This window comes from Euprymna scolopes, chromosome 15 (assembly GCF_053919585.1).
Source record: "Euprymna scolopes isolate OS-2025 chromosome 15, ASM5391958v1, whole genome shotgun sequence".
Lineage (NCBI taxonomy): Eukaryota > Metazoa > Mollusca > Cephalopoda > Sepiida > Sepiolidae > Euprymna > Euprymna scolopes.
In genome coordinates this window covers 54,701,019-54,723,542 of record NC_136496.1, presented here as the reverse complement: position 1 = coordinate 54,723,542, position 22,524 = coordinate 54,701,019, and the positions used below count along the sequence as shown (strand labels likewise).

General features: G+C 32.4%; 2 protein-coding genes across 5 annotated transcripts in view; both read right to left on the bottom strand.

Moving 5' to 3' along the window:
- Positions 1-1,984, bottom strand: part of LOC145293833 (putative protein BRICK1-B) — a 45,144-nt gene extending 43,160 nt beyond the window's left edge. The window contains exon 1 of one of the 2 annotated variants that reach the window (XM_080140490.1): positions 1,797-1,984. In XM_080140490.1, coding sequence (XP_079996616.1) covers positions 1,797-1,920 — 124 coding nt within the window. In that variant the 5' untranslated portion in view covers positions 1,921-1,984. The remainder of the gene's footprint in view (positions 1-1,796) is intronic. The other variant, XM_080140491.1, reaches the window with a different exon arrangement.
- A 6,557-nt stretch (positions 1,985-8,541) lies between these two features.
- Positions 8,542-22,524, bottom strand: part of LOC145293832 (uncharacterized) — a 53,918-nt gene continuing 39,935 nt past the window's right edge. For all 3 annotated transcript variants that reach the window (XM_080140488.1, XM_080140487.1, XM_080140489.1), the window contains one exon: positions 8,542-9,273. In XM_080140488.1, coding sequence (XP_079996614.1) covers positions 8,945-9,273 — 329 coding nt within the window. In that variant the 3' untranslated portion in view covers positions 8,542-8,944. The remainder of the gene's footprint in view (positions 9,274-22,524) is intronic.

The following is a 22,524-nucleotide window of genomic DNA, read 5'->3' as shown; positions in this document are numbered from 1 at the left end:
TAAATAAAATTAGTCCATTATATTCCGCGATCATTATTTGATAAATACTGAAAATTTCATTAAAATTGGTTAATTTCCTGATTTTTGGTGAATTTTTAAGTAAAGGGAGGGGTCAAAATGTTTATACATTTTGAGCATCGGCATTCATTTTGCCCGTACCTAGTATTAATGAATTCGATATAACTCGAAGAAAAATGAATTTCTCGAACTACCGATATTACCATTGTTTATTTAATATTTTCACACACGCACAAATTATAATTGCAAAAAATACTTCTACTTTTTTTTTTTTTTTTTTTTTTTTAAATTACAGATTTCGCATAATTTTTATATGCAAGATTTTAATAATTTCCTTGCTCGCAAGAATGTGAAACTTTCGGCGTAACATTTTTTTTTGTATAATATTGAATAATAAAAAAAATTTTAAAAACAGGAACATAGAAAAATAATTAAATTAAAAAACGAAAAAATTTATACAAACGTTCAGAATAGGAATGTACGGATGCACGTCTGGAGGGGGGGAACTAGTACACCCCTTCCTCCCTTTTAATTACATGACGTCATTTTCACAGTCTTTCGACTGCCTGAAATTCTGGGCCTTCTTAAATTCCGTGTTTACAAAATTTTAGTTTGTTGCGTTTTGCGAACGGCAGAATCACTGATTCTGCCGTTCGTTCGCAAAACGCAACAAACTAAAATTTTCTGAGAATCACTCGGTTTTGGGTTAATTTATGTTTTGTACAAACAAGGCAGTCTTTTTTTTTTTTTTTTTTTTTTTTTTAATTTAAATTTAATTCAATATCTTAGGACTTTAAGAATTATCTTTGAAATAGACCCAGAAAACTAATATTTATCTTTTAAAAGGATTTTTACAATGAATTTAACTTCAAAATTTCGCTGAATTGAGTAATCCGCTGTGAAAACATTTTTCATAACTTTTTTTTTTTTCACGTGTACAAATATTTTTTTCCTTTAGGAAATTAACTTAAGTCTGTAATCTTTCAAATACAATCAAAAAGTAGTCGGAAACCTACAAAAAAATTATGATAAATCAGCTTTTAAAACTAGGTCCCCCTATTTTTGTCCGTACCTAAAAGTTTTCATTTTATGAAAGTTCCGTCCCGGCAAGGGAAAAGTATCCCCGCCCCCCTTATTAAGAATAGCTTTCTCAATTTGCTAGGGGTGTTAAAATGCGCGAGTGCTCACGAAAGTTCTTTAATCCGAAAATAATAAAGTCCGGTTTTCTCAATTTGGTAATGCCAAAAACAAGCCGCACCCCAAATAAGATTTTCGGTTTATTAAACCGTGTTATCCACATGACCGATGATAACGTCATTTTTATGTAAAATAAAAATAATGATAAGCTGGAACTTCCCATTAGGAACATCAACTGAAATTAAAGAAAAACTAAGATTTTATTTTATATTTATTTTTCGAAGATGAAAACACAAAATACAAAAATAGCCAAGAATGATGATTCTTAAGAGAGGGTTCGTTTTTTTTTAAATGAATAAACATATAATTTATATGGCATTTATATTTACTGGCATTTATTTTTAAGTCTATATTAAAAATAATCCTTTCGAATAAAAGTATTATATAAATAGACATTAATTATGGAGAGAAAACATTAAGAATTAAACCAAAAATAGACAAAAAGTTGCGATTTTTATGCATAATAACAAGGATGATTTTTTCTGCATACTAGTAGAGAGAGAGAGAGAGAGAGAGAGAGAGAGAGCGGTATGCATAGAGTGAGAGTTGAATAGAAACATGCAAAAGAAATTGTTTCTCACCAAAAGTATTAAGAAAGTCTGTAATTTTCTTGACACTGCAGGTAATGACTTCGATGTATTCACGGTTGCTCCAGTCTTGCTGGATGGATCGTTGAGCAACGGATTGCTGGGAGGAGGCCATCATGGTTTCTCTCTGTGCGTATGAGAAGAAACGCTTTTGCTGATTAGCCGAAAGCTTAGCAAATTGTCCAATGAAATTGAGGCTTACAAATGCGATAACCGTTGCTAAGCAACACTTCCCTCAATTATAGCTTACAACTGACACTTTATCATGTGAATAATTTGGGTGAAAATTAAAACAACATAAAAATGACGCAAATAATTTTTTTATTTTACATAAAGCATTTTCTTATTGTATTCAATAGTAGTTGGTCAAATATTAACTTTTGGGAAATCAAAAAAAAAAAAAAAAAAAAAAAATGCCGATTGAAAACAATTGATCTATTTACAAAAACCTTGCATGCCATCGTACGCAGGGGAAGATTAGCGTAAATAAAGGACGAATGATAAAAGTTTGGTGTTTTTTACATTTTATAAAGGTACGAAAAAGTGGTAAAAAGACGAATGTATAACTAGGAGTGTCAGAATTCGAAATTACATTATTCATATTGTTATAAACTTCGAAAGACAGTGAGTCTACATAATCAGTGGTTATATAGACTCACTATCTTTCGAAGTTTATAACGATATGAATAATGCAATTTAAACCCTATTTTTTTTTTCAATAAAAGGAGCAAAGACCAAACTTTAAAATAATAAAAAGTTTTATCGAAAAATGTACAATATTTTTTTTAAATCGGGTTTCTTTGAAAAAAGGTTTCACGAAATTCAACGAATTTCAACTTTATCTAAATATAATAAATATATATAAATTCAAAAAAATCACTTACCTACATAAAATACTAATCAATGGATGCCTCCATCCTTCATTTATGAGAATTTGTCCATATTTATATTTTATATTCCATGTATTTTTTAAATAAAATAATTTTTTAACAACTATTTGAAAAGACCACCATTACGTAAGCATTAGCCGGTGTTGTGTTTCTTCCTGTTTTGAAATACGGAGGGATAAAAGGGCTATCAAACGTAAAAACACAACATGCGTAAGCCGCGAAGTCTTGTGCGTGAAGAAATATGTGTCACCATAGCAAAATAATAATAATAATAATAATAATAAAAATAATCACATTTTACTTATCAGTTTTTGCCTTAAAAAAACAAACACTCGACGAAATTTCGATTTTTTTTTCTTCTCTCAAAGAAATACACGAGTTTTTGATTTAATATATTTTATTTCTTCTTTATGGAGTGATTTTTTTTTTAAATATCTAAATAAAAACATTGAATGAAATAGAAAAAAGTGTCGTAATTCTACGAACTTTTCTGGAAAATATTACAAGATTATAAGGTTTCACTTTAAAAAAACAAAACAAAAAAAATTCAACATTTTTTTTTTTTTAAGTTTTAAACTTTGGACTTTACAGGCAAATTCACAAATAACTATTCTTTTTTGTTGTTTTAAATTAGTTTATTTTATTTATTGATCTTTTATCTTCAATTTGTGATGTATAAATTTGAGGTGAGAAAATTAATTATTTTCATTTGAATAGACATTTCAAAGTGGGGAGGGGTGAATTAAAAAAAAAAAAAAAACGCTTGTCTAGAATATTATATTCGGTTTATTGGAAAGAACATAAAATTTCACATTGAACCTGAAAATAGCGTAAAAATTGAACCATGAGAAAAATTTTGATAAATTTTAAAAATTTAAAAAATTTAACTCGTAAAATTCAATTGATTTCATTACGTAAAAAAAATGTCTGGATGAACGCGCGCAGGCACGTTATAAACACTTTTTTTTAAATAAAAAATATTTCTATTATTTTTTAAACAACTTTAATAGTTTATTTTAGAAGTATATTCCATAAAGAAAATAAACAACCCACTTTAAAAAGAGAAATTACGAGTTTTTTAAAAATATTTTATTCGCAGTTTTGTGTTAGGGCTGTCAAAAATTCCCCCAAAATTCTGACACACCTAATGTATAACAAATGTTATTAAAGGCTAGATAAGTTACTTTTCTACCTAGCTAGACAAGTTTTTAATCGTTTTACTCACTTTAAAATCTTTGTTCGGTTCGAAAAACATATAGTGTCGAGCGTTAGGTGAGAACAAGAAAAATGGCTGCAAATTGACACTTAAATATTTTAAGTTTTGATAATGACTTAAAAATAACTTATACAAAATACTGTTAGAACCCATCCAATACATGTCACGGTAACATGTGGATTGTAAAACAAACCCAAAAAGTGGTATCAACCGAGGCTGGTTCCACCTTTATGTGGGTGGGTTTATATTAGGATGCTATTAAACAATAGACTGGGCTGATTTTTGTTTATACTCTTCGGTACTTATGAATGGGGGGGGGGGGTAGCGATATCGTCAGCATATTCCAGACAGGTTATGTAAACCGCTGGACGGTGCCTAAAATGTGTAACTAATGAAAATCGCAGCAGCCAACAATTGACGGACGCAATCAAAATATTTCAGAAAATTCAATAAATTTGTGGAAAATGATTAAAGTCGTCAACATGAATCTAGTAAAGTTGGGGCACATGCTGCAGTTTCTAGAAGCAAGTATTGAATTTTTGTCAAAATTGAAATTTGTAGGTAAAACTAATATTTGCCATAAATCTCTGCTGCATCATACCTAACTAGTTCCTGGCTGTTTGTGAAACTATGTATGAATAAAAGTTATTAAAAAGTATTTAAAAAAATTATTTTACTTTAAGGCCATCTCACGTTCGTATAGAAAAATATTTTTTTTTGTAGATTTCGGTGTGCTTTAAAAGAATATGATAACCGTTTGCATCACAAATTTACCATTTATATGGTTTAACCCCTGAACCCTGGAACTATTTTTCGCTATTTAACAGCCTTCGCTTTTTACGTGCAGTAGCATAAATTAAGGCTGTTAAATGTGCATTCGCGCGCACTCGCGTACCAAACTGTTTTCTCATATAGCATAGTATGTAAGAAATTCTGCAGAAATAAGCAGGCACCTCATTGGTCAGTTTGACTGCCCAAAATTTTGTTTGGACCAATCAGATTGATTGTTATTATTAATTAGTAGTAATTTGGTGCAATTTTTCTGTTTCAGGTGGCGTCAGTTTTCTTCAAAACAGCAGGCTGAATGGACGTGGAAAACTCATCTCCATATTCGAAGCATTGAGCCTCAAAACCCTTTTATCTCTTTGAGACATATTAATGCCCTAATGTGGGGCGAAATGTTATTATCATTTGCTCTCATATCATAATGCTCTTATGTTGGGCGAAATATTATATTCTTCGCACACTGATGTGCTCTATGATTGGACTGACTTTGATCATTACTATTTTAATGTCTCTCTGAGACGATCCTTAAGGTCTACATTTTCACCTGCACTTATCTGCCATTTGGGCGTTTTTTACAGTGAACTCCATAATGACAACCGGACTCAAAGGCATTATATCAAATACATCAACCTGCTGCAACTATTCTTTGAAGAGCATGGAGACTTGAATCCTGCAAATGCGAAGATAAACATGAACTATTACCATTTATGGGTGTTACCCGCTCTGTTCCACAGAAAGCTAAAGATGGCACATCTTTTGCAATTGGATCTTTAATAAAATTTATGTTGAAGTTTAAAGGTGAACCTGTTGTGATTTCTGATTGCCTTTCTTTCATTCTGCCAAGAACAAAATCGAGGTGGAAAAATACCTCACAAGTAATCTTTGGCGAACAATTTAAAATTAGATGAAAAGTATGTAGTTCACCAGATATTAAGCACTGTAATTCGATGCTATCAAAAATATGCATGCACTTGCATGTACAGAAATGGCCGCCACTGATAACATAGAATTACAGTGTTTACTATCTGGAAAAGTACTTCTTTGCAGCAAAAATATACACGTGCTTGTGCATATAAAATGGTCACCATCGATAGTATAAGGAATTACATATATCTGCATACAAATTTTTCTTTATTTTTGTTTTTCACTGTCTTCGTGTATTTATTGAAAGATGAAAGCAGAAAAAACCCTTTAGCCAATAAACAAGCAAAAAAATGCCCCCATCACTAGGTGGACAGAAAGTGGGTGCTCATTTTAAATTAAATTTATGTGGAAAAGTAATCACCCACTTTTTGAAAATAATATCTACATATCATGAAAACTATTTCTCTGTGACAGAAACAGCAGATTCGTTTTTAGCACACCGAAATCTACAAAAATATTATATTTTTCTATACAAACGTGAGATGGGCCTTAAAATAAAATTTTACCAAAAAAGGGGGTTTACTTTTCTTTCCTTCTCTTTCTTCTGTAGGACCTTAAAACCAAGGTTGCAGGTGCAGGAATCTCTAGAATTCAAAAGTAGTAGAGTATCCACAGGACCGTTAAAGGTAAATTTAATGACATCTTCGCTTAACAGAAGGTTTTCACCAAATCACATCTTCACATACTTAAAATAAAAATATGAATAACTCTGGAAAATAATGACACTTGATAAAGAACTCAAGATTGCTGTATTTATATGAAATAACAATATTTGTGTTGGAAAGATTAGCTCAAAGAGTTCCAGCGTAAGTGATTTCTTGTAATGAATGTCCATTCTGCAAGCTTATTTAAATAAGGCTTTTGTGAGAACAGCATAAAGTTTAAGATTACTGATTTTTATGAACAGAGTGGCACACGTGGCTTGAATGTGGTTATTCTCTGAGAGAAAAACAGTTATTAAAACATATAAGTGAAATGCGTGTGTCCATGTGTGTGTTGATCACTTAAGAAAACAGTAGTTTGAAATAACATTGTTAAGAGAAGAAATAATTCTCGTTCAATGTGGTAACTACATGCGGAACGCAACATAGTGCCTTAAATAATATGTGTGCGAGAGCAAATCACAACGTTGTGTCTTTGCACAATCTGATATCTGTGGGCATTAAATCGGTGATTGCTATGAAAATGTCTCTGTTGAAGATTTGTTCTGGACATATGTAGCAGTCGCTACAAATTGTTCCAACATAAGTGTTTTCTTGTGCTAATGTTCATAATAAAGGATTAATGAAAAGAGGATTTTGTGAGAATATGCACAAGCTTTGAAATGACTGATTTTTTTTATGATCAGTGTTACACGTGGCTTAAAATTAATGTGGTTATTTTTTCTCAGAAAAATGGTTCATAAATCATGTGTGTTCATATCGTAAGAACAGCAGTTTAAAATAAAATTGTTTAAAAGAAAATTTTAATTCTTGTACGATATGGTAACTTTCCATGATGGGAATTAAAATTCATGTGCATGGCGCGTAAATTCAAGACAGGAGATTTTAACGTCTTCCAGTAACGGAGTTATTCTGAACATGTGATTTTCTTGAGAAATCAAGGGGGAAAACTGATTTGATTTTTTGTGAGAAAATCTTTATATACAAGCCTTCTCTAACGTTCCAGCCTGTTGACTGTATTTCCATGCAAGGAAGCGTAAAACTGTTTTCTTCTTGTTGTATGTGTGTGGTGGTTGCATCACGATGTCGTGTTCTTACGCATTCTTCATATGCATGGATGTTGAACTGGTGATTTGTTCAGGCCGGGCATAGCAGTTGCTACAAGACTCCCCTCCTAGACAAGAAGTTGGTCTAAGAAGAAAGAATACAAATATATATCTGCGTGTGTGTAATAAAACACACAGAATATAATTTATTTTTGTAGAATATATAATTTATGACACAATCATTATTTTATAATTATGCTCCAAATATTTCACATATATTATGTCACCGAGTTATAATATATGAATTCTGTTGGACTTATCGTCCTAATCACTTGTATTATAGAGATTTGGAATGCTTCATTTTTATATTATTTGAATTCATCGGACTACTGTTCTCATCTTGAGTGTGATTTTCACAACGTTTTGGTTGATGTAACCTTCGACTTTCTTCAGATGTATCTTGTCGAACTCAGGAATGTTTCTGTTGAACTCGGGAATGTTTCTGTCGAACTCGGGAATTTGGATGGAATTTCGAATGGAACCCTTAATTTACTTCATGGGAGTAGCATGCTCTTTTTCCATCAGCCATGACTGGATAGAGGTCTTAAATAATTCGCAATTGTATTTTTGGGTCGCCCACACTGAGGATTGAACCGTCAACCTTCAGGTGAATACTCTGCATGGCACAGTGGTTAGAGTACTTGGAAAATTGCCGAGTTCAACAGAAACATTCCCGAGTTTGACAAGATACACCTGAAGAAGGTCAGAGGTTACATTGACCAAAACATTTTGAAAATCACACTTAAGATGAGAACAATAGTTTGACGAATTCAAATAATATGAATAACCATACCTCATCTCAAAAATTCAGAAACGTCACTTCATTTTTAATATTTGTCTTGTTGAAGTGAGTTTTTATCTTTTGAACTTGGCTTCTTTAACACACACACATACACATTCAAAAGAAACTTTTAGTTATTAATAAAATGTGTCAAATGTCTCATAGACTAATGATACCTTCTTCACAAAACAGTATCTTAAGCATTGTGAACCAAATTTATAAACAGTGAAACCAAAAAAATTTAACGGATAAAATATATATATATATATGTATATATATATATATATATATATATATATATATATATATATATATATATATATATATATATATACATATATATATTAAAAAGAAATGATTAAAAAAACCTAATGTATAAAATTATCTTGTATTTTCAGAGTTTGTTATGGAGAGAAATTACTCTAATAAATTAATATTTGATTCTAATGAACCAATTTTTCTTTTCTTTCCCCTTTGACATAGTTTTTTTTTTACATAAAATGTATTTCACTTTAACTTTTTTCAGTTCATACTTATTTACATTTTTCCCCGTAAATACAGTGTTGTAGCATTAGTCATTTTTCTTAAATTGGCTTTTGAAAAAATTTCAAATAGAATAAAAGTGTTTTCCTCTATTGTTTCTTTTTTTCACCATTATTTGTATTTAAGATATATTCATTTGTATATTTTATTTTGCACTTCATAACAAGGACTTCCTTCCTGTAAACTGTCAAGTCACACATGCAGTATTCCTATGATTATTTCAAACTTCTGGTTTTAAATGTTCAGTTTAATTTTCTTTCTTCTGTGTTCAGAGAACTGAGCAGGTACTTGGGACACATCTTCATTATAATCTGCGTGTGTAGTGCCACAGTTGTAGACTATTCCCTCACCAGGAAATACATTGTTCCGTAAAGTGTTGGATAGATGAAGGTAACTTAACTGCTGCCCACGAGATCTTGGTAAATTCAAACCTCTTCTCGAAGTGAAACCCTGTATAAACATGGGCACGGCTTTTTTCTCTCGCATATCCTTGCGGTCAATGTCAGCCATTGTTTCGCCAACTGCGATTTCATCTTTCAACAGCTCATTACACACATGACTTCCTGAAGTTAGAAATTAGAAAAAAATACATTATATACGAGATAATTCTTTCATGGGGAAAATTTATATTAACTATGGAAATATTTTTCTTTCTCTATCCCTAATCAGCAATTTTTCAATAAAAAGCAAAAAAAAAACCTTTGGCTCTGGATTCATGATATTGCAGTTTTAATGATAAAAAAAATAAATAAAAGGGATGATGTTTCAAGAGAAAAATTAATGAAAAATAACTTATTGTTGTGTTTGTAAGTTTGAAGAAAAACAAGACATGTATATGAGTTGCGACAAAGATGGCAACTTATATCTGTCTGGATTTAGTCAGTGTCCCTCTGTGAGAGTCGGAAGGTGTCAGAGGACGTTTTTTTGTAGTTGTGTGTATTGGAGAAGGGTTTTGCATTTGGTGGCAGCTGACTTCCACTTTTTTATGTTTGTTTGGCTATGATGTGCAGCAATTTCATCAGATGACCTTTTTTTTTTTTTACACAGGCATCACCACATTATCAAGGCCAAGAGGCCACTCAAGGATAAGAGTTAAAGAGTGTACAGTAGAAATTGGAAAATATAGTAATCATTAGTAATGAAAAATTCGGTAAATTTGTTAACTTATATGGAACGGCTCATCAAGAACTTATTTACGTTAGACTTGAACACAACCATATTGTACTCAGCCGGAAAGCAGGAAAATGGAAGACAATTCCACAGGCGTGCAGTTCTAAGAAAGAAGCTTTGTTCATGGAATCTACATTTAGGTTTAGGCACAGATAAAGAGTGGGGGGAATTATTGATAATGTTTTCTGCTAGACGAGTGTTTCTTGTGAAAGTTTGGCGAGGAGGGACCATAGACTGAAGCTCAGTCGAACACTTTCCATGAAAATAACAATACATCAGAGACAAGCTCACAACTTCTCTTCTGTGAGAAAGAGGTTGCAGAAAAGGACATCTCTTACGAGGCTACGAAGTCTATTTTGAACTCTATGAAGGCAAGACAAGTTCTTTCTAGCAGCTCCTGCCCAGATGTGGCAACAGTATTCCATCCTTGGACGTACCTGGCTCTTATATAGATAGAGAATTGCATCAGCAGTGAGATATCTACTGGATCGATAGAAAGATCCCACCATTTTTCCAGCGGCCCTGGCAACAGATTTGATGTATGTGTTCCATTTAAGATCACGAGTAATTGTCAAGCCCAGAAGCTTGTCAAAACTTGAGGCCTCCTGAAGATGAGAGCCATTCATTTCAATTGATGCCAGATGTGGATTAGAATGTTGATGATGTAAAGAGAGAAGCTTGGTTTTAGATGCATTAAAAGTAACCAGCCACTCCTTTCCCCATTGTAACAAATGCTCAAGATCAGAAGAGAGAGAATCAGAGAACTTGGCCGTTTACTGACTTAGATGTGCTACCATAAATGGTAGTGTCATCAGCATAAATGTCTACAAATGATGTAAGGATGTGATTTGGAAGATCATTAATGTAGATCAGGAAAAGAGTTGGGCCCAGGATGCACCCCTGAGGGACACCAGCATTAATACTGTGAGCTTCTGATTTTTGCCCCTCAACTACTACTCTTATGAACCTATCAGAAAGAAATGATTTAATAATTGAGAAGACATTTCCAGCTATACCATAGCTAGAGATCTTGTGAAGTAAACCTTTATGCCATACCCTATCAAAGGCCTTAGATATGTCAAGAGCAATTGCTCTAGAAAGGTTGCCTCCGTCGAGAGATTTGCTAATCCTATGAGATATAACTGTAAGCACATCTGCTGTAGATCTAGACTTTCTTAGCACTTTGCAAGAGGTAGGAGCAGGGATTGATGACGGTGCCTTCTGGGTCCTCACAATTTCAGTCTCTTATCCATACCCTTGTTCTGGTCTCAAGTGCTAGTAATTCTTTTGCTTTGTGTCTGGTGTAGTGTGTGTGGTGCCGCGGAGGTTTCCACATGTGGTCTCTCCTGTGGAATGCATCTAAGAGGCTATCCAGTGCTAAGCAGATTTGGGTAAGTTGGAATGTTCGTTCTAAGTCATCTTCCCATGAGCAGCTTGCTTGAGATCACAGTCCATTCGTCTATGAACAATGAGAGGTATGAGTCTTCTACTATTTTTAACAGTTTTTTTTTTAGTTTTTTTGCAGGCCTTGGTTGGTTCGTTACTTTGGAAATAACATGGACTGTTTGTGACATGTTGGAAGCTCCATTTGGATGTGAACTTGGTGAATCCCATGGATGTGTATTAGGTTCTGGAGTCTATTTTCAGGATGGCTGGTACTCCATGTTTGGCAAATATAAATTTCAGGCTTCTTATCACCACTTCGGAATTGATGGATGTTAACAGAGTAATTTCTGCATACCTAGAGATATAAGCAATGGTTATTATGTAGGGTCAACCTTTTAATTGGAACAAGTCAAAGGCTACTGTGTGCCATGGCCTTACTGGTAGCTTCGTTGTCATTAGTGGTTCTGTATGTTGGTTTCAAAGTTTTATGCATGCTGTGAAGTTTTCTACAGAGTCTTTTATTTGATAGGCTTGGTCACCATATTGATTGACAGGCTCTAGTAATCCCTTGATGCCAACATGGATTTACTTGATTATTTTTGGTCTCTATGACAGTGGCAACAGGATGTGGGTGGCACACATGAGCAATCTATTTTCTGCAGTGACGCTACCAGGGTGGGTTCAATATGGTTTTATTAAATTAGGGATGTTGGTTTTGGGAAGCCATCCATTCCTGATGAGTGATAATGGTTAGTTGTTTTAAGCATTTATCAGTGGTGGAGAGCGAGATTATGGCATGGACAAATACGTGGAGAATACTGAGTCTTTTTCAAGGTCTTTCTTAACTGTGTATAGTTATTTCCCTGGGTCATGGCGAATAGTATAGTCATAAAGCATTAGGTGTATACAGACTCACTGTAATCTTGCTGGTAGTTCACTGATGTCTTTGCCTCCCAGTAGAGGTATGTAATCCATTTCAACCTGGAAGTTTAGGCCAATGAGGTAGTCTGTGAATCTATCACATGCCCATGTTATTGCTAGGGCTTCTTTTTCAATTTGTTCATAGTGTCTTTCCATCTCCGACATGGCCTATGATGTATATACAGTCGGGTGCATTTTGCTGTTGTCCTAGTACAGCTAGCAGACCATGAGAGAATGCATCCACTGATACTATGGTGCTTCTCCTCAGGCTTTATAATGACAGAACAGGGGCTGTGCACAATGCTAACTTAGTTGCATTGAATGTATTGCTTTGTGTCACTTCTCAACTGGAGGTGTGGTTCATTAGATCATGTAGGCGTTGGTCATCTCTGCCAACTCTGAGTTGTTACTCAGATACAACAAAAATAGATAAATTAAAGAAACAAGGTTTATTCATGTAGTTATATAAAAATGATGTTTTCATAAGAGTCTTGTATGAAACAGTGGAGAAGAGTTCAATATTGTTTAAGTTCGTCTGTGTGATACTTTTTCAAGAAATTAATATGCTAATGTGAAAAATATTTAGTGAAAGTTTATTTTCATGTAAATTTGTGCAATAAGAAATAGGTTTTTGGTTTTGTCTTTCATTCAGTGAAGAGTAAATTTTAGCAGCCGTCAATTAAAAGTTTTTGTTTAAAGTTAGCAAAAGGAAAGGAGAAAAAGAAAGGGAAAAAACAGATCAAACGAACAGAGGTCTTACTGCATGTGTGTCGGGCGAGGTTGGGCGAAAGAGAGAGAGAAATCAAGATGGCGCCCATAGTTTTAAAAGGTGTGCTCTGGTGGAAGTCACGCAAAATCACGTGAAATCACGCGGGAGACATGTATAAAAGGAGTTGATTAGGTTAGGTCAGACAGAGGCAGACAGACGAAGGTTGGTGTCAGTGGTGATCTCAAACCCGGCAGTTGTTGGTTTGCAAAGAAAAGACAATTTTTTTTTATTTCTTTATTTAATTTTGCTGTCTAGGAACACTTCAAAAGTTGCTGTTGATAAATTGTTGCAGTCAGATTTGCTTGTATTTGTATAGTAAAAGTTGTGTTTGTTGTTTCTTTCAATATGTTTGTACTTTGGTTTAATCGTGTGTTAAGGGTAACAGTCCTTAGTATTTTTCAGCTTTTTCGGTATTTACCCATCACTTGTTTTGGTATTTTTGACACATCTATGTTTTTCCTTTTTTCTGTATTATGTTGTTAAACAATTCTGTTTGAGTTTTAAATTTTTTATGCAATATTTTAGAGCTTATAGTGGGAAATTACTTTCCTATGTAAATTTAATGTAAAATGATCACCCATTTCTTGACCATGACCAATTTCTGAACTTGTGAAAATAAAGTATAGCCAAATTTTTTGGTTTGTTTTTGTTTTGCAGCAGTAATTTTTTTTGTGAGGTGGGATATCGTTTTTTTACTGGCCAATTTTAGATTGTTTAATTTCTACAATTCCAAAGTACTTGTGCAGAAAAGTAAGTGATGCAATTAGTTTTTGTTTTTGGCTCATCAATTTCCATAAAATTATAATATATAACATTAAAACAATTTTCTTTTATTTATTTGTGCTTTTCTTTTTTCTGTGATTTGGAAACAATTATGGTTTGAATGTATGCACTCTGGTCATGTCTTTGCCTTTTCACATTCGAGCACTGCTAGAAACGGTACTGAAATGAACATAAACGAACTACTTTGCTCATGCAACAGAAACTGGTGAACGAGCACAGTTCTTGAACGCCCCACCTGATTTGTATAGCTTCTACAAGCTATGCCTTGATGTTTAAAATAAAAACATGTGAAGAAAAAAATACTCATAGCATGTTAAGTGTGGAGACATTTTGTTGAACAAAGATGGCGGCGTAGTTCAGATCAGATCCTTAGTGTAATTCGCAGTAACCAAGATGGCGGCCAAGAATCAAATGCGGTCCGTGACGTAGTTAGCAGCGAATTGATTGAATCCAAAATTCGACAATTTTTATAGTAACTTTGGAAGGTTTTCATTGGTTCATTAGCACAGCCGGTGGTTATCAAAATGATTGGCAAATTCACTGGTCTCATACCCCCATCAGAAATCCATTGTGATGGGATGTGTCTCCTAGCAGCTTCGGCTGCAGGGAGACAGGGTAGTACACGTCAAGGATTCGTCACTTGACACTCAGTCCAACAGGTGAGGGGCCAGGAACCGGCCCAGCATCTGTTGGACTGATGTACGCCGCCTGGGTAATACCTAGGAGGTCTACCCTCCCAGGCCTTGCCACCGGGCTTTCTGGTGGGGCAAGTTTATTGCTTGCTGCCTGAGGCGCCCCAACCGGGGAATGCCGACGGGGTTACTCAGGCAATTTTAAAAATTGCAGGAGTGCCCCTTCTTTAGGGGAGCCTGCAGGGTTCCCACTTTCCGGCCTTGTGCCACATATTGCTGATGTGGGCAGCAATTAAGCATATACCCCCATTAGGAGTCAAAAACATTTACCCCCCCCCCCTTTTGATATAATGGAAAAATACTTTTGGATTCAATTTTGGTTTGACTTGAGAAAAGGAAAAAAATATAAAATAAATAAATAAAAATAAAACAAACAAATAAATGAACAAATAAAAATAAACCAATAAAATAATTGTTTTTTGTTTTTGTTTGGGGGAATTTGTCTTTATTCTCATTGGTCAAAATAAATTGTTAATACATTAGTATAATGTGCACAAAAAGAAGCCATTTTTAAATCACATTGATTTTTTTGTTTTTTGATACATATAAAAATAAACCCTTTTCAAATATATATAAACATACAGATAGAATACTTTTCAAATACATATAAACATATACACAAACATTCATAAATATACATTTTTTTGTTTTTAACAAATGTTTGCCAAAAAAAGATACAAAAAAAACAACAAATTATTTGACAAAAAGGAAATTTACAAAAAAAGGTTTTAACAAATTATTTGACAAAAAGGAAATTTACAAAAAAAGGTTTTAACAAATTACAATTTTTTTTTTTTTGGTGTGATTTTGACTGGTCATGCTTCTCTTTTTGGGTTTGGGTTTATTCATAATTAGATTCCAAAAAGTTCAGTTATAAAACGTTTAAATTTCATTCTTTTTATAGGTTTAGTGAAAATGTCGGCTATATTATTTTCAGACGTCACATAAGTAAGAGTAATAGATTTTTTATTTATTTCATCCCTTATAAAATGATATCTGATATCAATATGCTTCGACCTTTGATGAATCATAGAATTATTTGCTAATAAGATACTGCTCTAACTGTCACAATAAATTACTATAGGTTTTTTACTTAGATCTGGTTTTAAAATAGATTTTAGAAGGGTGTTCAGAAAAATTGCCTCCTGCGCGGAATGAGTAAGGGCCACATATTCTGCTTAACAAGTAGAAAGGGCAACTATTTGTTGCTTTTTAGTTTACCAAGAGATCATAGATCCAGTCTTTGACAGTCTGAAACAATACCCTGTTATACTTTTTCTATCCTCAGAGTTACCCCAATCTGAATATGAAAATCCTTCTAAATTTAGAGGATATGTAGACTTTTTAAATATTAAAGATTGTTCCTTGGTTCCTTTTAGGTAACAAAGGATTTGTTTTGCACAATTAAGGTCCTTAATTGTCGGTTTCGATATGTTTTGAGACAGCTTTGTTACATTGTAACATATGTCAGGCCTAGTTGCGGTCATCAAATAGATGAGGCTCCCTACCATTTCTCTGTATAATCGATTATCTATGGATTTTGTTTCGGTGTCTATACTTTTATTTATGTCCATTTCGACGGGAGTTTTATGCGATTTGCAATCTTGCATTCCGAACTTGAGCAAAATTTTTTCAATGTATTCATAGTTATAATTTCATTTTCACGGGTAAATTTTATACCGAGGAACCATGACAGTTGTCCAAGATCGGCCATTTTAAATTTTTTATTTAATTCATTTTTGACATCTTTTAAAGTGTTGTCACAGTTTGAGGTGAGTAATATATCGTCAACTGAAAAAAACAAAATCAACAATTTATTACCTACATTTTTGGTATACATGCACGTGTCTATGGGACATTGCTTGAATTCCTGCTCTATTAAATAATTATAGAGTGTTAAATTCCAATTGTGTGCACTTTGTTTTAGTCCATATAACGATTTATTCAATTTCCACACCCAATTTTTATTTTTCATTTTAAATCCCTTTGGAAGGTAAATATAGATTTCACAGTAAATCGGATCATTTAAATAAGCATTTTTTACATCCATTTGATGTATTTTTAAATTGTATTGAGCGGCAAGTTGTAATAAAATTCTAATTGTCATTAAATTTGTCGTTGGTGAAAATGTTGCAAAATATTCCACTCCAGAAATTTGTGAAAAACCTTTTGCAACAAATCTTGCTTTAAAAGTTTCACTGCCAGAAGCTGTAATTTTTTTGGAAAAAACCCAGCGTGAAGAAATTATATTTTTATCTGTTGATTTTGCCACTATTTCGTATGTGCTATTTTCAGATAAAGCTTTCAATTCGGATATCATAGCTTGTTCCCATTCTTTGTGATTTTCTGAATTAATCGCTTCATTATAACTTTCGGGTGCGCTGTTAAACGAGTAACAGTAATCCACTGTGTAATCTTGTATCTTTTCAATTTGTAAGAAGTCTGGCTTTTTTTGCTCCCTTATTGGGTATCAATGTGTCTGGTTAATATTTTCGTCAGAAGTTCTACTGTAATTGTCGTCATTATTAATATCTTTATTGTGATCGATTAAGATACTAGGCAATATTTCACGTTTTTCATCCACTGGATCGCCATTTTTTAAATTTAATGTATCATGAATTTTATACATCTAACCCTTTTTTTGGCATTTTGGGTTGGAAAGTAGATTAAATATGCCGGACTGTTTTCATCGTAACCTACGAAAATACCTTTTTCGCTTTTAGTATTTAGTTTACTGGTGTTTTCTATGAATGCAAAACAATCAGAACCAAATTCTGGTCTTTTATTGAACGATCTATTTCTGATATATGCTGCTGACATTAAAGCGTACGTCCATAAGCTATGCGTTCATTTCGATTCGATAAGTAGGCATCTTGTCATCTCAAAAAGGGTTCGTCATGCTTTTTCAGTGGTGCCATTTTGGAAGGGGGAATACGGCGCAGATTTCTCGTGTTTAATATGGTGGTTAATTAATAGAAGTTCAAAGTCTTTACTAGTAAATTCAGTCCCCTTGTGTGAGCAAATACATTTTACTGAGCTGTACGAGGCAATATCAGCTAAATATTTCTTAGTGGCGAGGATAGTGTTGGATTTGTTTTTAGAAAATAAACTAGAAATAAATCGGAAAAATAATCAATAAAGTTCAAAACGTACCTCAGATTATTTCTTGGATTTTGATCGGATTATTGATCGGATCGGATTAAACCGGAAAAATAATCAATAAAGTTCAAAACGTACCTCAGATTATTTCTCGGATTTTGATCGGATTATTGATCGGATCTGCTAAGTCACAATGCACAAGTGAGAGAATTTTCGTAGCTTTTTTGTCTGGCATTCGGCTTATATATTTTGTTATTTTTCCCTGTGCACACACATCACAATTTGCTGGAGTTATTATTGTCCATGAGCATACGATTAGTCTCTTCATAACTCCACAATGCCACTTTAAATTTGCTGAAATTTATGGGTTTGTCTTTTTGTGTTATAACAGTTGTAAATGGTTTAAAATCGGCTGGAAGTCCCTTGAGGGTCATTGATATCAACAAGCTATCGCTTATTATTTCACTTGAGAGTTTTAAGGCATTGGTGGTTGTTTCTGCCCTTATAATGTAGTCGGCAATCCTCGTTACATTTCAGAGACATTAATTCTGTATAATAATGTGCTCTTAATATGTTCATTGCTTTCCATCCATCATCCAATGCATCTCTTATAATCAGAGACAGACTTCTATCGTCTAAGCATTGAATCAGTTCTGCAAAAACAGTCGCATTCTTTTCGATAAATTCGGGATCGTTAGGATTCTCTGTTGGAGATAGTATCACTTTGTGTAGTTTTCGAATCCTTGGATATCCCAGAAATTTTACCTGCCACAATGTGAATTTAGATTCCGATCCGTCAAAGAAAAGACGATGGCTGGGTGCATAACCTGTTAAGTGTTGAGACATATTGTTGAACACAGATGGCGGCATAGTTCAGATCAGATCCTTAGTGTAACCAAGATGGCGGCCAAGAATCAAATACGGTCTGTGATGTAGTTAGCGGCAAACTGATTGAATCCAAAATTCAACAATTTTTATAGTAACTTTGGAAGGTTTTCATTGGTTCGTTAGCACAGCCAGCGGTTATAAAAATGATTGGCAAATTCACTGGTCTCATACCCCCATTAGGAGTCAAAAACATTTTACATAGCATAAAAAAGCAAATAAAATGTAAAACTATATAACAAATATTAAAAATGTAAAACTATATAACAAATAAAATAAAAATGTAAAACTATATAACAAATAAAATATAAAATGTAAAACTATATAACAAATATTAAAAATGTGAAACTATATAACAAATAAAATGTAAAACTATATCACAAATAAAATGTAAAACTATATCACAAATAAAATAAAAATGTAAAACTATATAACAAACAAAATGTAAAACTATATAACAAATAAAATAAAAATGTAAAACTATGTAACAAATAAAATGTAAAACTATATAACTAATAATATAAAAATGTTAAATTATATAACAAACAAAATAAAAATGGAAAACTATATATATACTATATATATAACAAATAAAATTTAAAACTATATAACAAATAAGATGTAAAACTATATAACAAATGAGATAAAAATGTAAAACTATATAATAAATAAAATGTAAAACTATATAACAAATGAAATAAAAATGTAAAACTATATAACAAATAAAATGTAAAACTATATAACAAATAAAATGTAAAACTATATAACTAATAATATAAAAATGTTAAATTATATAACAAACAAAATAAAAATGGAAAACTATATATACTATATATATAACAAATAAGATGTAAAACTATATAACAAATGAGATAAAAATGTAAAACTATATAATAAATAAAATGTAAAACTATATAACAAATGAAATAAAAATGTAAAACTATATAACAAATAAAATAAAAATGTAAAACTATATAAGAAATAAAATAAAAATGGAAAACTATATAACAAATAAAATGGAAAACTATATAACAAATAAAATGGAAAACTATATATATACTATATATATATATAACAAATAAAATAAAGAAATCACTTGCATGCTATTTTACACAAATCTCAAAATAAAAAAAAATTCCAAAATTAGTTACTCCCAAAGAATGGGTTACTAATTCACATTTAAACTAACGTTATTATCACTTGATGCTATTCTGTCTGGAAATAGAAATTTGTGAAGGACATGAATTTTACCTTAAATTCATATGGGAAAGTTACCCAGACTCTTAAATCTAACATATTTGATAAAAGTAAAATAATGGAATTCTACAACGGGATGATCGATTTTTGTGTACAGACAATTAGAAAATACCAAAACATGAGGTAAATACTCCCCCCCCCGTTTTTTGTCTGTGAAATTGTTGGTTGAGGCATGTGTGAAATAACAATTTAACGACTATTGTCTAAAAATTAATATGCATAATAACGAGGATCTGTATGTATTACTAATAAATAACTCTTTGCTAAGGCAATTAAGCTTCATTATTATAAATAAACTAGCAGGACCTGTAAACCGGGGTTGCCTAATGGTAGCATGCATCCCCCTGTGTAAAAAAATTTAAGTACGGCTGTTGTTTTTGTTGTTGGTCAATTCCCGACTTCCTCATATTAAGAACGGCTTTCGGAATAGACACCCCCAAGAACTGCTTTTGGAATTGACACCTCATTTTGTGAGTGGGGGTGGGATTGCGACAAAATTTGCCGTAAATGTAACTTTGCTAATTGCTGTCAGGAATCCTATGCACAAATACTCTGAACGTACAACAACAAATTGGTGATTGCAGTGTCGTTTGGCTTGTTTGGACTAAGATGGCGGGCAGGGTATGGTTCAGAGTATTTTCCAGGGTATGGTTCAGGGTATTCTTCAGGGCATGGTATTTTGTTGACAAGACTGGAGTTAAGGTGGCAAAAAACTCTTAAACTCTCTATCACTTAAAGGGAACTAAATTCCTATAGTCACATGTAATTTACCATGTAAAATGCAAACGGTATTTCAGAAAGTGACAGTTTTAAGTAAGCAGAAAAAATAAACCGTATAAACAGAACGGCTTCTTTAAATAATGAACAATTCCTTTTTATTTTGAATGATATATACAAGATATTGTTTCTATTATAAGCAATATAAATAGAACAATTTAGAGATTGAAACAATGTAAACCTTTTTAAATTTTAAGTGTTAGACAACAGAAACAGAATTATTGTATAATTTTGAAAGAAATATTGTTAGCAGACAATATATATATATATATATATATATATATATATATATATATATATATATATATATATATACACCTGAAAGAAAATGAAATTGGGAGAAATTAGGCCCAAACAATTTATTAAGTTTAGTAACCTATTTTCATGTAATTATGGTGAATTAGGAAAAAACAATTTATTTTAGTTTTGACCTATTTGCGTTTCTCAAAACTATTGTAAAAAAAAAAAAAAAATTAATTCACGCTCTAAAAACAATGTAAATAGTAGCAGGAACCCGTTATAATAGTCTAGATATAATAAATTTGTATGTGGCCTCTGTTGGAGCAAACCTAGAGGGGAATTTCTTCAATCAAATTATTATATATAGGATAAAATAAGTTAAAATTGGAATTTTGTCATTGTCTCTGTCATTAATATTTCTAAAAAAATAATACAGAGAATATCTTAACCCCTGAACCATGAAAAACGAAGCATATCATATTAGAACTCAGAAGGAGATACAATATATTATTTATTGCTATATTTCAGCAAGGATTAATACGAATTCTGGACACAGCATAAAAAGTATTGTATATTGCTTAATGACTTCTATGATTATTTTCCATTTTTCATGTGTTGGGGATAAAGATATTCTCTTTACTCAAGAGATAGTATATTCACGAAGAAAGAGATGATAAGAATTTTCACTTATAGCATATTTTATTTACGATAACTTATGGATCGCCAGATCAATCATACCAGTTATTACTGGTGCCACAGGGCTTAGGAAGAAGAACTTGAAGTCTTACGCTAACTAATATTCCTGGTGAACCAAGTGCAAAAGAGATCCAGACAATTGCACTTAAGGGAATAGCGAGGATACTAAAAAGAGCTCTCGAGTGGTTTCAATAAAAAAGCAGGGCAATGTTGGCAGCTGGTTTGGCTGCCCCATAGCCAGCATTACAATCTCAAAAGGAAGAAAATTAAAAAAAAAAAAATAACTAAAAGTTGCTGTCTTTATTTTAGTGATGTTTGACATAATTTGAGGTCTTCATAAATAGGACAGGACTTCTTATACACTCTCAGAAAATGATCCTGCTAAAAAAAACTCCCAGCTAAGTTAATGAAGCTCTACTAGTCAAATGAAATAAAATATATTTTATGTGTAAATCACCTTCATTTAGTTTTGATGAATGAACCCACTTCCTAAAAAGGATCAAAAGAGCATTTTCACACATAGCACAAAAAACCCCGGATAATAATCATAAAACTCATTATGTTATGCACGACAGTTAAACTGTCTTCTGTTACATGTCTTTCAATGATTTCTGCAGTTTTTTCATGAGGACCAGGTGGATAACTTTCTCTCATTTAGGCTGATACGTACATGAAGAAAGACGATAACAACATTTTTGTTTTTTAAACATATTTTAATTATAGATATCCATTTTCATTAATTGAATTGCTTCCGACTGAATCATACCCACAGGAATCAGCCCTTATATCTAGCAGGACCTTAGATTAGTACTTGTATCGTCAATAACAATTAAACTACAACTGATATATTACTTCTATGTCATGTGATTAAATAACCATTGAGGTAAGTGATAATTGGGCAAAGAACAATGCCTATTCATTTTGGAGAGGGTATGCATATTGCTTGCATCTTTTCTGATGATGCAGAGTTTCTTTTGTCTTCTTGATTTGAAGTTAATTTTTTAAACTGATGTGAACACTAGGATACTTCAATTAAAAGTCAAATATGAAAAGGTGATATTATAGAGGAATAAAATGAGGTATAGGTTGTTTAAACATTACATTCAATTTAGCTTAAATTCGCAGTTTTTGAAAAATGA